This window comes from Papio anubis, chromosome 20 (assembly GCF_008728515.1).
Source record: "Papio anubis isolate 15944 chromosome 20, Panubis1.0, whole genome shotgun sequence".
NCBI lineage: Eukaryota > Metazoa > Chordata > Mammalia > Primates > Cercopithecidae > Papio > Papio anubis.
Genome location: NC_044995.1, coordinates 1,894,377 through 1,907,434, shown reverse-complemented (window position 1 = coordinate 1,907,434; position 13,058 = coordinate 1,894,377). Strand labels below are relative to the sequence as shown.

Below are 13,058 nucleotides of genomic sequence, written 5' to 3'. Positions count from 1 at the left end.
GGCTGTGGCAAGAGGACCACTTAAGCCCAGGAGTTCGAGACCAGCCTGGGCAACATGGCAAGACCCTGTCTTTACAAAAACATACAAAAAAAAAAAAATTGCCAGGTGTGATGGCTCATGCCTGTGGTTCCAGCTAGCTCAGGAGACTGAGATGGGAGGATCACCTGAGCCCAGGAGTTCAAGACCAGCCTGGGCAACACGGCAAGACCTTGTCTCTACAAAAACATTAAAAAAAAAAAAAAGAAAATTAGTTGGACATGGTGGCTTATGCCTGGGGTTCCAGCTAATTCAGGAGACTGAAATAGGAGAATCGCTTCGGCCCAGCAGTTTGAGGCTGCAGTGAGCTATGATCACACCACTGCACTCCAGCCTGGATGACAGAATGAGACCCTGCCTCAAAAAAAAAAATAAAAATAGAATAAAATAAAACCCTATGGTAAATAAAAGTTAAATATAAAATAAAGAGGCAAACAAATACTGGGATAAAACCATTGAACAACGTAAGTGATAAGAATCTAATGTGCCCTCCCAAAAAAAGAAATCAGAACAGAGGCTGCGCACAGTGGCTCACGCCTGTAATCCCAGCACTTTGCAAGGCTGAGGCCGAGTTGGGAGGATCACTTGAGCCCAGGAGTTGAAGGCCAGCCTGGGCACCATAGCGAGACCCTGTCTTTATAAAAATTAGCTGGGCGTGATGGCTGATCCCTGTAGTCTCAGCTACTCAGCAGGCTGAGGCAGGAGAATCTCCTGAACCCGGGAGGTCGAGGCTGCAGCAAGCTCAGGTGACGGAGCGAGACCGTGTCTCAAAAAAAAAACAAACAAAAAGCACAGGCACACAAAGAAAATCTGTCTGAATGTAACACAAATGAGTTTGACATCACTAGTTAAAAGCAAAGATCCTAGGTTCAAATCCCACCAGCTATGTGACTCTGGACAAGTTATTTGATGTCTCTGACCCTCAGTTTCTTCAACCGTAAAAGGGGAGTGAGAATAACAGCACCTCCTACATAGGTTACTATGAAGATTAAATGAGTTTGAAGAATGCCTGGCACATAGTAAGTGCTCAATAAATGTCAGTGACCACATTATTTATCATCACCATTATCAGCCTCCCTTGTCCTAGCCCTGCTCACCTGAGCGATCATTGTCTAAGGCTGGGGCTGTATTGGTCATCCCTGTGTCCTCAGCACTGCCCAGCAAGGCACCAAGCACAGAGGAGGGCCTAGGGAGTATTTGTTCACCAACTGAATGAATGAATGAGAGAAAAAGGGCTCCTTGATGCTTTTTTCTATTGTTTGGTTTTGAGAGAGGGTCTCGCTCTGTCACCCAGGCTGGAGTGCAGTGGCACGGTCATAGCTCACTGCAGCCTTGACCACCTAGGTTCAAGAGATCCCCTCCACTCCCTCCTCCCAGGCAGCTAGGACTACAGACTTGTGCTATCAGGCACCACATCCAGCTAAGTTTTCTTTTTTTTTTTTCTTTTTGTAGAGATGGGATCTCACTATGTTGCCTAGGCTGGTCTCCCCTGGCTTCAAGTGATCCTCTTGCCTTGGCCTCCCAAAGTGCTGGGATTACGGGCATGAGCCATCCTGTTTTTGAGATGGGCTCTTGCTATGTTGCCCAGGCTGTCTCAAACTCCTGGGCTCAAGCAGTCCTCTGGCCTTAGCCTCCTGAGTAGCTGAGATTAGAGGTGTACTCCACCATGCCTGACTCCCCTTTTTTCCAGATGAGTCAAATCAGGTCCAAGGAGCCTGACTGATCATTTTTCTTTTTATAGTAAAAGTAGCTATCATTACTACTAGTCTATTATTTTTCTATTATTATCACTCTTTATTATTATTATTATTGAGACGAAATCTCACTCTTGTCCCCCAGGTTGCAGTGCAGTGGCACGATCTCGGCTCACTGCAACCTCCGCCTCCTGGGTTCAAGCGATTCTCCTGCCTCAGCCTCCCAAGTAGCTGGGATTACAGGCACCTACCACCACGCCCAGCTAATTTTTGTATTTTTAGTAGAAACGGGGTTTCACCATGTTGGCCAGGCTGATCTCAAACTCCTGACCTCAGGTGATCCGCCTGCCTCAGCCTCCCAAAGTGCTGGGATTACAGGCATGAGCCACCGCGCCCAGACTACTCTTTATTATTTTTAATTGTTATTGTCACTCTATCATTTTTCTTTTTTCTTTCTTTTTAGAGGCAGGTCTCACTATGTTGCCCAGGCTGGAGTGCAGTGCCTCTTCACAGATGCGATCCCACTACTGCTCAGCACAAGAGCTTTGACCTGCTCTGCTTCCAACCTGGGCTGCTTTGCACCCTGGTGGTTCCCCGCTCCCAGGAGGTCACCGCATGGATGACGAACTTAATGAGAACAACTGATCAGCGCAGAACTCCTGGGATCAAGTGATTCTCCTGCCACAGCCTCCTGAGTAGCTGGGACCACAGGCACGTGCTACCGTGCCTGGCTTATTTTTTATTTATTTATTTATTTATTTTATTTATTTATTTATTTTTTTGAGACGGAGTCTTGCTCTGTCGCCCAGGCTGGAATGCTGTGGCCGGATCTCAGCTCACTGCAAGCTCCGCCTCCCGGGTTCCCGCCATTCTCCTGCCTCAGCCTCCCGAGTAGCTGGGACTACAGGCGCCCGCCACCTCGCCCGGCTAGGTTTTTTTTGTATTTTTTAGTAGAGACGGGGTTTCACCGTGTTAGCCAGGATGGTCTCGATCTCCTGACCTCATGATCCGCCCATCTCGGCCTCCCAAAGTGCTGGGATTACAGGCTTGAGCCACCGCGCCCGGCCGGCTTATTTTTTATATTATGCTTATTATTACTCCTGTACGATTATGGTTTTTATTTATTTATTTTCTTGAAACAGAGTCTCGCTCTGTCACCCAGGCTGGAGTGCAGTGGCGCGATCTCGGCTCACTGCAAGCTCCGCCTCCCGGGTTCACGCCATTCTCCTGCCTCAGCCTCCCGAGTAGCTGGGACTACAGGTGCCCGCCACCTCGCCCGGCTAATTTTTTGTATTTTTAGTAGAGATGGGGTTTCACCGTGTTAGCCAGGATGGTCTCGATCTCCCGACCTCGTGACCTGCCCACCTTGGCCTCCCAAAGTGCTGGGATTACAGGCGTGAGCCACCGCGCCCGGCCTGATTATGGTTTCTATTATCTGCTATCGTGGCTCCCGCCAGTGTCTTCCTGACCCCCTAGGCATACAGGGCCTCTCCAAGCCAACACCTGATGGGGAGGGGTGGGTGGCAGCGGGCAGGATGGCGCACCTGGGTGATGAGGAACTTGGTGAGGCGCTCAGGCAGCCGGCCCTTCTCACTGGACAGGATCATCTCCAACATGTCTCCATGCAGCTTCTCCATCACCACAAACACTTTCTCAGGCGTCTCGAACATGCACTCCAGGTTCACGATCCCAGGGTGCCGCAGGCTCTGCAGGGTGGGGAGCGGGGTCAGGGCCCAGGTCGCCCACAAACTCAGACCCCAAAGGGTCAGGTATGGGAGCAGGAGGATGACAAACAAGGAGAAGGATGTCCCTGGGGTGTTGGCACTCAGGGAGGGAAGGGGGCTTCCCACAGGCCAAGACAGAACAGGCCCACCTCCACCCCACCTGCCAGGTGCCCAGAAGGATCTTTTTTTTCTTTCTATTTAAAATATAGAGATGGGGTTTCACCATGTTGGCCAGGCTGGTCTCAAATTTCTGGCCTCAAATGATCCTCCCACCTCGGCCTCCCAAAGTGCTGGGATTACAGGCATGAGCCACTATGCCCGGCCCAGAAGGATCTTTACATCCTGAAATTCTGGTGGAGGCCCAGGGTTGCAGGAGGGAGGAGCAAGAGCTTGGAGAAATGGGGAGAGCTCTGCATGTCTGTATCTTTTAAATCCATACCCCCTCTCACATTCCCCAGTCCTATCCTGGTCTAACCCCTCTCTCCCACCCAGATCCCCACTCAGCCTCCTGGCTACAGTCACTTCCCTTTCCACCCACCCTCCAGATGGTAGCCCGAGGAATTTTCCTAAAGTATGCACCTGATTCTGCCCCTCCCTTGCTCAAAAGCCTTCTGTGGCTCCCCAGTACCCTCAGGAGAAAGTCCCAAGGGTCTGGCTTCACCCTGCTCCCTGGCCTCATCTTCCAGTACCTCCTTTCTAGAAAACCTCACGCTCCCTCTCACCAGGCCTTTGTACAGGCTGGTCCCTCTGCTAAGAACACCTTCTTCTCCTCTTCAGTTTCAACATGCATATGGTTTCCTCCAGGAAGCCTTCCCTGACCACCCCTACACACTGGGTCAGCTGGCCCGTGAAAGGAAGCAGCAGAAAGGGAAGGCGGCCTGGTGCTTACCTGCAGAATGGCCACTTCGTTCCGGAGCTGGCTCTCCTGCTTGGTGGGGAAGCGCAGTTTGTCAATGACCTTAACTGCCACGTCCCGGCCTGTCTTCCGGTGCTTTCCTGGGCAGGGAGTCAGACAGATGGGGGTTGAGAGAGCAAGACCACCCAGTTTGGCAGGAGTATCTCCACCTCTGCTGACCTCTGCCCCCCCATCATAGAGACAGTCAGAGTTGGGCAGAGTTGGAGGCCCCAGGAGATATGTGAAAAGGCCAGCAGAGGTGCACTTTGGGAGTAAAGGCAGAAAGAAGGAAAGCAAAAAACAAAGCTCCAAAGAAGAGAATGTATAACATGGGAAACTGGATTTATAACCAGTCAGGATCTAGCATCTAGTTTTGTGGGGCCCATAAGAGTCCTGGGGACAGGGGAGAGACAAAAGTGAGGGGACTCTAGGTTCAGAATTATCTCCACCCAAATTCTACACTTCCAAGAGTGTAAAATTTACCCTCCCTGTCCTATCCAGCTCTAGGATCTAGCTCTGTGACAAATCAAAGTGTAAAATTTACCACCCCTTGAATCCAATCAGAATCTAGGATTTAGCCTGTGGCCAATCAGAATGCCGAATCTGCCCTCCTAGTCAGTCAGAATCTAGGATCTAGCTCTGTGGCCAGAGTGCAGAATCTATCCTCCTATCCAATCAGAATCTAGGATCTAGCTCTGTGGCCAGAGTGCAGAATCTATCCTCCTATCCAATCAGAATCTAGGTTCTAGCTCTGTGGCTAATCAGAATGCAGAATCTACCTTCCCTATCCAATCAAAATCTACCTCTGTGACTAATCAGAGTGCTGAATTTATGCTTCCTATTTACAACAGGAGGAGAGTCCATTGGTTTCTCCCAATGAGAAAAGAACCTACAACCAGTCCACCTAGGATCTAGCTTTCTAAACCAATCAACATAGGAGGTGAGCATGTGACCAATCAGAAAGGAAGGGTTGGAGCTACAGCAGCTTCCCCCAGCCCCAGGCCCCCTCTGGGTTAGCTCTAAAGTGTCCTCACCTCCATAGACCACTCCAAACTGCCCTGAGCCCAGCACTTCATCAGGGAAGATCTGATAGACAGTGGCAATGTCCTGCAGGGTGAAGACAGGGCAGGTCAGGGGTGCAAATGGAAATCGGGGAGGGGGAGTCAAGGAGATGAGAGAGCTGGGGAGGGTTTGTGGGAAGGGAGGGCATCATGTGTGGGCAGGAGTCTCACCACATTCTCTTGGATCTGACTGTTGGACACAGAGATACTCAGAGAAGCTTGTCCTGGGGAGAGGGGAGAGAGAGAGGTGAGGGGACTCCAGGCTCAGGATTATCTCCACCTATACCTGCAAAGGCAGACTTGGGAGTCAGGCCACCCAGATTTGAATCCAATGTTCGATACAACATGCAGCTTCAGGCTGGTGACTTGTCCACTATGAACCTCGGTTTCCTCATCTAGAAAATGGGGATAATAAAAGGACCTCCCTCATAGGGCCACCAGGAAGAGTAAATGAGATGTACTGAGTGGCTAAAGGAGTGACGTTACGGATGATTTTGCTGAGCATTTTACCCTAGGATCTCAGCACCAGGGGAGGCAGACTGACCTCAATATACAGAGAAGGAAACCGAGTCTTGGAGGGAAAGCCCAGACTGACTCCTGCGTCTTCCCTTGAATTTGTCCCCCTACAAACCCAACCAGAGCCAGGAATTTCTAAATCCGGATCTTTCTGCCACTTGAATGTCTCTCTCTTCCACCAGTCTAGGCCCCTGCTCGCCCTCCAACTCTGGGTCCTCACTCCACAGCCCCTTCCCTGGTCTCCTTGCCCCAATCGTGCCCCTCCTATTCACCTCCCACAGAGAAGCCAGAGGGATCTTACTGAGGCACAAGGTTGACCTTATCCTTCCTCTGCTCACAACTCTGCCTTGGCTCCCCAGTGCCCTGAGGAAGAAGCCTGAGCTCCTTAAATGGTCTAAAAGGCATGGCCTAGACCCTCATCTACCTCTGACTTCAACCCCCCACATGCTATTCCTGACACACTGGCCTCCTTGCTGGGCCTCAAATACAGCAAGCTCTCTTCTACCTTCTAGTCTCGGCATATGCTGTTTCCCCGGCCAGGAAAACTCTTTCCTTCATCCTAGACTTAGCTAAATCCTCCTCATCCTCAAGTGTCAGCTCAAATGTCACTCCTAGGACCAAGCTGGATCACTGTCGCAAATGTTCTGTATCACACTCGTTGCTTGTATGGGTTAATGATCAGTGTCTGTAACCCACACTGGATTATAAGCTCCAGAGGGTGGGAACCTGGTACTCTTTCATCACTTTTTGCCTCTGCCTAAAATGAGATCTCATTTTCTCTCCCACATCTCACCCTGCCTCGGCCTCCAGGTCTCAGTTCAGATGTCACCTCCTCCAGGAAGCCCTCCTATACACCCAGATTGGGTCAGGTACCCCTCTGGGCCCCTCCAGCTCCCTGGCTCCCTTGTCCCAACCCTGCCCACCCTGGACTGTCACTCTCTGAAGACAGGTATTCTGCCCTACTGGACTCTGAGCCCCATGAGGGCAGGTCTTGGGCTGTCCTGATCACTGGGTCCCCAGCACTGAACCGCGTAGAGGAGGTACTCAGTAAGTGCATGAGGACTTATCAGCACCTGGGACAAGGCTCATGGAGGGGAAGTGACATGCCCAAGCCCACATATCAGGCCAGGAGCTTAACAGAGATTTGTTGTGGATTTTTGTGTTTTTTGTTTGTTTTTTCTTTTTTGGAGACAGAGTCTTGCTCTGTCACCCAGACTGGAGTGCAATGGTGTGATCACGACTCACTACAGCCCCTCAACCTCCCAGGCTCAAGCAATTCTCCTGCCTCAGCCTCCCAAGTACCTGGAACTACAGGAGTGCGCCACCACACCTGGCTAATTGTTTTTATTTTTTGTAGAGATGGAATCTCGTTATGTTGCCCAGGCTGGTCTTGAACTCCTGGCCTCAAGTGATCCTCCTTCCTTGGCTTCCCAAAGTGCTGGGATTAACAGGCATGATTAATAAAGTCTGAACGCAGGCCTGCTGAGTCCAGAAGCCATGTTTTCAACCCCACCATTGCCCAAGGGCCCTCTTTGGCCCTTCCATTCCCCAGAATCCTGCCCCACCCATCTAGACCTATTCTTTCAAGGACCGGGGTGGGAGGACTTACTGTGGGGCGCGTGGCCTGGGGCGCTGGGTGCGTCCTGAAGGATGACGGGCATCAGGGCCTGGCGGATGGCTGTCTCCCAGCCCCGGGCGGCCTCAGCCCCCTGCCCACTTGGCCCACCTGGAGCCCCGCCAGGCATCTCGCCCACAAAGTAGGTGGCATTGGCGGTGATGATCTCAAAGCAGTGTGGGTTGGTGCCCGGCGGCACAAGGCTGAAGTTCTGGGCGGACTCCACCGTGAGGATTTCTGACAGCGGAATTTCCTGCAGGATGCGGAACCAGCACAGGTGAGGATACCAGGCAGACCCTGGAATTCTACTGCTTACCCAGAAGGATACACAGGATCCATGTTGATGGGGATGGGCCTGGTTTGCAGAGTGGTTAGACAAGTTCCCAGTAATTCTAAGCCTGTTCTCGCTGTTCTTTTATAATTGCTGGCAGAGGCCAGGGGCGGTGGCTCACGCCTGTAATCCTAACACTTTGGGAGGCCGAGGCGGGCAGATCACTTGAGGTCAGGAGTTCGAGACCAGCCTGGCCAACATGGCAAAATCCCGTCTCTACTGAAAATACAAAAATTAGCCAGGTGTGGTGGTATGTGCCTGTAATCCCAACTAATCAGGAGGCTGGGGCAGGAGAATTGCTTGAACCTGGGAGGCAGACGTTACAATGAACCAAGACCGCGCCACTGTTGCCTAGGTGACAGAGTGAGACTCCATCTCAAAAATAATAATAATACTAATTACTGGCAGAAGTGATATGGAAGCAGAGACCAGAAAGGTAAGAAGAAGTCAGCTGGCAAAGAGTAGGGGAACAGCATGTGCAAAGGCCCTGAGGAAAGGCTGTGCTCAAAAGCCAAGCTGTATTCCCATCACATGGCGGTGCCTGGACACATTAAAAGCTTGATAAACATTTGACGGCTGGACGTGGTGGCTCATGCCTGTACTCCCAGCACTTTGGGAGGCCGAGGAGGGCAGATGGCCCAGGAGTTCAAGACGAGCCTGGGCCACATAGTGAGACCCCAGCTCTACAAAAAATTTAAAAATCAGTCAGGCATGGTGCCATAAGCCTGTAATCCCAGCATTTTGGGAGGCCAAGGCAGGCAGATCGCTGGAGCCCAGGAGTTTGAGACCAGCCAGGGCAACATGATGAGACCCCCATCTCTACAAAAAATACAAAAATTAGCCAGGTGTGGTGGTACGCACCTGTAATCCCAGCTACTGGGGAGGTGGGACAATTATTTGAGCCAGGGAGGCAGAGGTTACAGTGAGCCATGATCATGCCACTGCATCTGGGAGACAAGCAAGATCCTGTCTCAAAATAAATAAATGGGCCGGGTGCGGTGGCTCTCAACTGTAATCACAACACTTTGGGAGGCCAAGGCGGGCGGATCACGAAGTCAGGAGTTTGAGACCAGCCTGACCAACATGGTGAAAGCCCATCTCTACTAAAAACACAAAAATTAGCCAGGCATGGTGGCATGCCTATAATCCTGGCTACTCAGGAGACTGAGGCAGGAGAATCACTTGAACCCGGGAGGCGGATGTTGCAGTGAGCCAAGAATGCGACACTGCACTCGAGCCTGGGTGACAGAGCAAGACTCCGTCTCAAAACTAAATAAATGTTTGATAATAAATGGAGGAAATGAGGCCACACAGGGCTTCGCAGGCCACAAGGAAGAGCCTGGGCTTTGTCCAACGGCCTCAGGAAGCCATGAAGGCTTTTGAGCATCATCTGCTTGTGTGCGGAGGGCAGATGGAATAGAATGAGATGGAGACAGAGAACCAGAAAGGAGGCTGAGGGGACCCAGGCGGGACAGAAGGCGCAGGGATCATGGGGTGGGAAACGTGTCAGAGGAGGAAGAAGGGAGGAAGGACAAAGGAAGGAGGGAGGGAGGGAGGAAGGAGGGAGGAAAGAATGAATGACTTAGGTAGCCCATAAAACCAGGTGATGACATGGACACATGGGTGGGGGGACGGTGAGGACAGCATTTTATTTTATTTTTTTTTTGAGATGGAGTCTTGCTCTGTTGCCCAGGCAGGAGTGCAGTGGCGCGACCTCAGCTCACTGCAGCATCTGCCTCCCAGGTTCAAGCGATTCTCCTGCCTCAGCCTCCGAAGTGGCTGGGGTTATAGGCACCCGCCACCACGCCCAGCTAATTTTTGTATTTTTAGTAGAGACAGGGTTTCACCATGTTGGCCAGACTGATTTCGAACTCATGATCTCAAGTGATCCTCCCGCCTCGGCCTCTGAAAGCTCTGGGATTACAGGCATGAGCCACCCATGCCTGGCCAAGGACAGTATTTTAGATGGTGTGGTCTGAGCAAAATGGGAAGATGATAAGGAACCAGCCATGGAAAGTTCAAGGAAGACACTCCAGGACAGGTAACAGCAGGAGTCCCGGTTTTATTACTGTAAGACAATAGGAGCCACTGGGGGGTTTTGAGGGTTTTAATAAAGACTCCCCTGGCTACTAGGGGGGAAATGACAGAGGTTGAGGTCAGAAGCAAGGACCCTGCAAGGAGAAGGCTGCAACCATCCGGGTGGAAGACAGTGGCTGGGACACGGTGTGGGCACAGGAGGTGGTGACGAATACACACACATAATGCAATACATTAATTATAAAGGAATAGCGAAGCCGGGCGCGGTGGCTCACGCCTGTAATCCCAGCACTCTGGGAGGCCGAGGCGGGGGGCAGATCGTGATGTCAAGAGATCGAGACCATCCTGGCCAACATGGTGAAACCGCGTCTCCAATAAAAATACAAAAATTAGCTGGGCGAGGTGGCGTTCACCTGTAGTCCTAGCTACTCGGGAGGCTGAGGCAGGAGAATCGCTTGAATCCAGGAAGTGGAGGTTGCAGTGAGCCGAGATCACGCTACTGCACTCCAGCCGGGCGACAGAGTGAGACTCCATCTCAAAAAATAAATAAATAATAAAAAAATAAAGGAATAGTGAGAACAGCCTTAGAAGTACTGGGAGCTTAATATACCACGCCCTAAGCCGATTGGTTTAGTGGATTGGCTCTTTGAATTCTAGCACCAGCCCTGAGGTATTAGCATTTGAGGCATATTTACAGGTGAGAAGCATGAGGCACTGAGAAGTAGGGAACCTGCCCGGGCCGCCCGCGCTGGAAAGTGGTGGGGCCAGAATCGGATGGGCAGTTCTTGCTGATGAGCTGGAAGCAGGGAGGCTGGGGGTGGGCAGAGGGTGTGATTTGCAGGATCTGTCTGGAGTAACTGGGGGTAGGAGGAGGTGTGGGGAAGTTTGTGGGCACAGCGGGAAGTCCAGGGGAGCTGGAAGCCCGGAGGCTTACCTTATAGTATCTGTTGGTCGTGTTGTTCTGGAAAAGCGTGATGCACTTGCAGTCCAGGCGCCAATAGTGCCTCTTTCTCTGCAAAGATGTTTGAAGAGTCACGTGAACCGCCAGACTTTCCGGCCCAGTCCCGGTCCCGTCCCGTGGCGCTGCTTGGGGCTCTAGGTGCCTGGAGCACCACGTGCACGCCCTAACCCTAGTACCTACCCCCACGCCGTAGTCCCACCCCCGCCCACACGCCCTAACCCTAGCCCCGCTCCTGGCCTTAACCCTAGCCCAGCCCCCACGCCCTAACCCCAGACTCACCTCCACTTAGCCCTCTTCCTCCAGCCAAGCTCCTCCCCTAACTCTAGCCCCGCCCATAACCTTGCCCTTAGCCCCGTGTCTTCCCTAACTCTTGCCCCTAGTCCCACCCTTATAACCCACGCTTCTAATTCAAGCCCCGCCTCCAGCATGGCCCAGCCCACTACTGGCCCGCCTCGCCCCAGCCTGCAGCCCCACCCACCCAGTCTCCCCCACTGCTGAGCTTCAACCTTCACTCCTCACAAGACCTGGCCCCCGCCACTCACCAGCGTGTCCCTCTGTGAAAGCAGCAATGAACCACCCAACCCTCCCAAGAGCTGCTGGATTTCCACATTGTGTCGTGACTGATTGCACCACCCTCATTAGGGATAAAATTTAGGGAGCTGCGGAGGAAGAGTAAGGGGTGAGAAGTCACATGAAGAAAATGACCATGCTGCTTGGGGCCGCAGGGGGCATCTCTGGGAAACTAGGGAGTTGCGGACTGTTTTTGTTTGGTTGGTTTTTGTTTTGACAATTTCCCACCCCCAACACACACCCCGGAGTTTGTTTTTTTTTTTTTTCTGTTTTTTTTTTGAGACGGAGTCTCGCTTCTGTCTCCCCAGGCTGAGGTGCAGTGGCCGATCTCAGCTCACTGCAAGCCCGGCCTCGGTTTACGCATTCTCCTGCCTCTCAGTCTTCCCAAGTGAAGGCACTACAGGCTTCACCACCTCACCCAGCTAGTTTTTGTATTTTTTAGTAGGAGATCGGTTTCCCCACTGCTAGCCAGGATGGTCTCGATCTCCTGACCTCGTGATCTGCCCATCTCGGCCTCCCAAAGTGCTGGGATTACAGGCTTGAGCCACCGCGCCCGGCCTTTTGTTTGTTTTTAAGAGTCTCGCTCTGTCACCCAGGCTGGAATGCAGTGGTGCGATCTCAGCTCACTGTAACCTCTGCCTCTTGGGTTCAAGCGATTCTCGTGCCTCAGCCTCCTGAGTGGCTGGGACAATCACGGTGACCATTACATGCATGCCACCACTCCTGGCTAATTTTTGTATTTTTAGTAGTGATGAGGTTTCGCCATGTTGGCCAGGCTGGTCTCGAACTCTTGGCCTGAAGAGATCCACCTGCCTCGGCCTCCTAAAGTGCTTACAGGTGCGAGCCACCACGCTGGCCCAGAAGGAGATTCTTGAGAGGGCTTCTGTAATAGGCCTTTCTGAAGTCAGGCTGCCTAGCAAATTAACTAATCTCTTTGTGCCTCAGTTTCTCCACCCAAACGGGATGCTATGAGGAGTGGAAACCTTTCTACGATGCCTGGCATACAGAGGACCTCCAGTAAATGCTAATTGGTATTTAGTCCAGCGATTGTGGAGCCAGCTATGTGACACTGGGTAAGTGATTCAACCTCTCTGGGCCTCACCTCCCTCAGCTGTGCAGATGCTATTAGTACAGTAAGGAAGGTCTAGAGAGATTAAGTGACCTGCTGGGCATGGTGGTTCATGCCTGTAATCCCAACACTTTGGGAGGCAGAAGTGGGGGGATCACTTGAGGTCAGGAGTTCAAGATTTGAGAGATTAAGTGACTTGCTCAACTCTGGAACCAACAATCTCTGGATCCCTGTGCTAGTTCAGAACCCGGGTGGCCTTGGGTGCAGTGGCTCACGCCTGTAATCCCAGCACTTTGGGAGGCCGAGGCGGGCAGATCACGAGGTCAGCAGATCGAGACCATCCTGGCTAACATGGTGAAACCCCATCTCTACTAAAAATTAAAAAAATCAGCTGGGTGTGGTGGCGGGCGCCTGTAGTCCCAGCTAGTCGGGAGGGCGAGACAGGAGAATTGCTTGAACCTGGGAGGCAGAGGTTGCAGTGAGCCTAGATCCTGCCACTGCACTCCAGCTTGGGCGACAAAGTGAGACTCGGTCTCAAAAAAAAAAGGA

At 52.0% G+C, this 13,058-nt stretch overlaps 1 protein-coding gene across 1 annotated transcript in view; it reads right to left on the bottom strand.

Annotated features, from left to right (window-relative positions):
* The window catches only part of PRKD2 (protein kinase D2), a 45,713-nt gene that overhangs the window by 14,403 nt on the left and 18,252 nt on the right, over positions 1-13,058 (bottom strand). Inside the window, 8 exon segments of the mRNA XM_031659130.1 lie at positions 3,275-3,436; positions 4,344-4,450; positions 5,384-5,456; positions 5,582-5,634; positions 7,536-7,794; positions 10,844-10,921; positions 11,413-11,436; positions 11,439-11,529. Of these exon segments, the coding sequence (XP_031514990.1) occupies positions 3,275-3,436; positions 4,344-4,450; positions 5,384-5,456; positions 5,582-5,634; positions 7,536-7,794; positions 10,844-10,921; positions 11,413-11,436; positions 11,439-11,529 (847 nt within the window).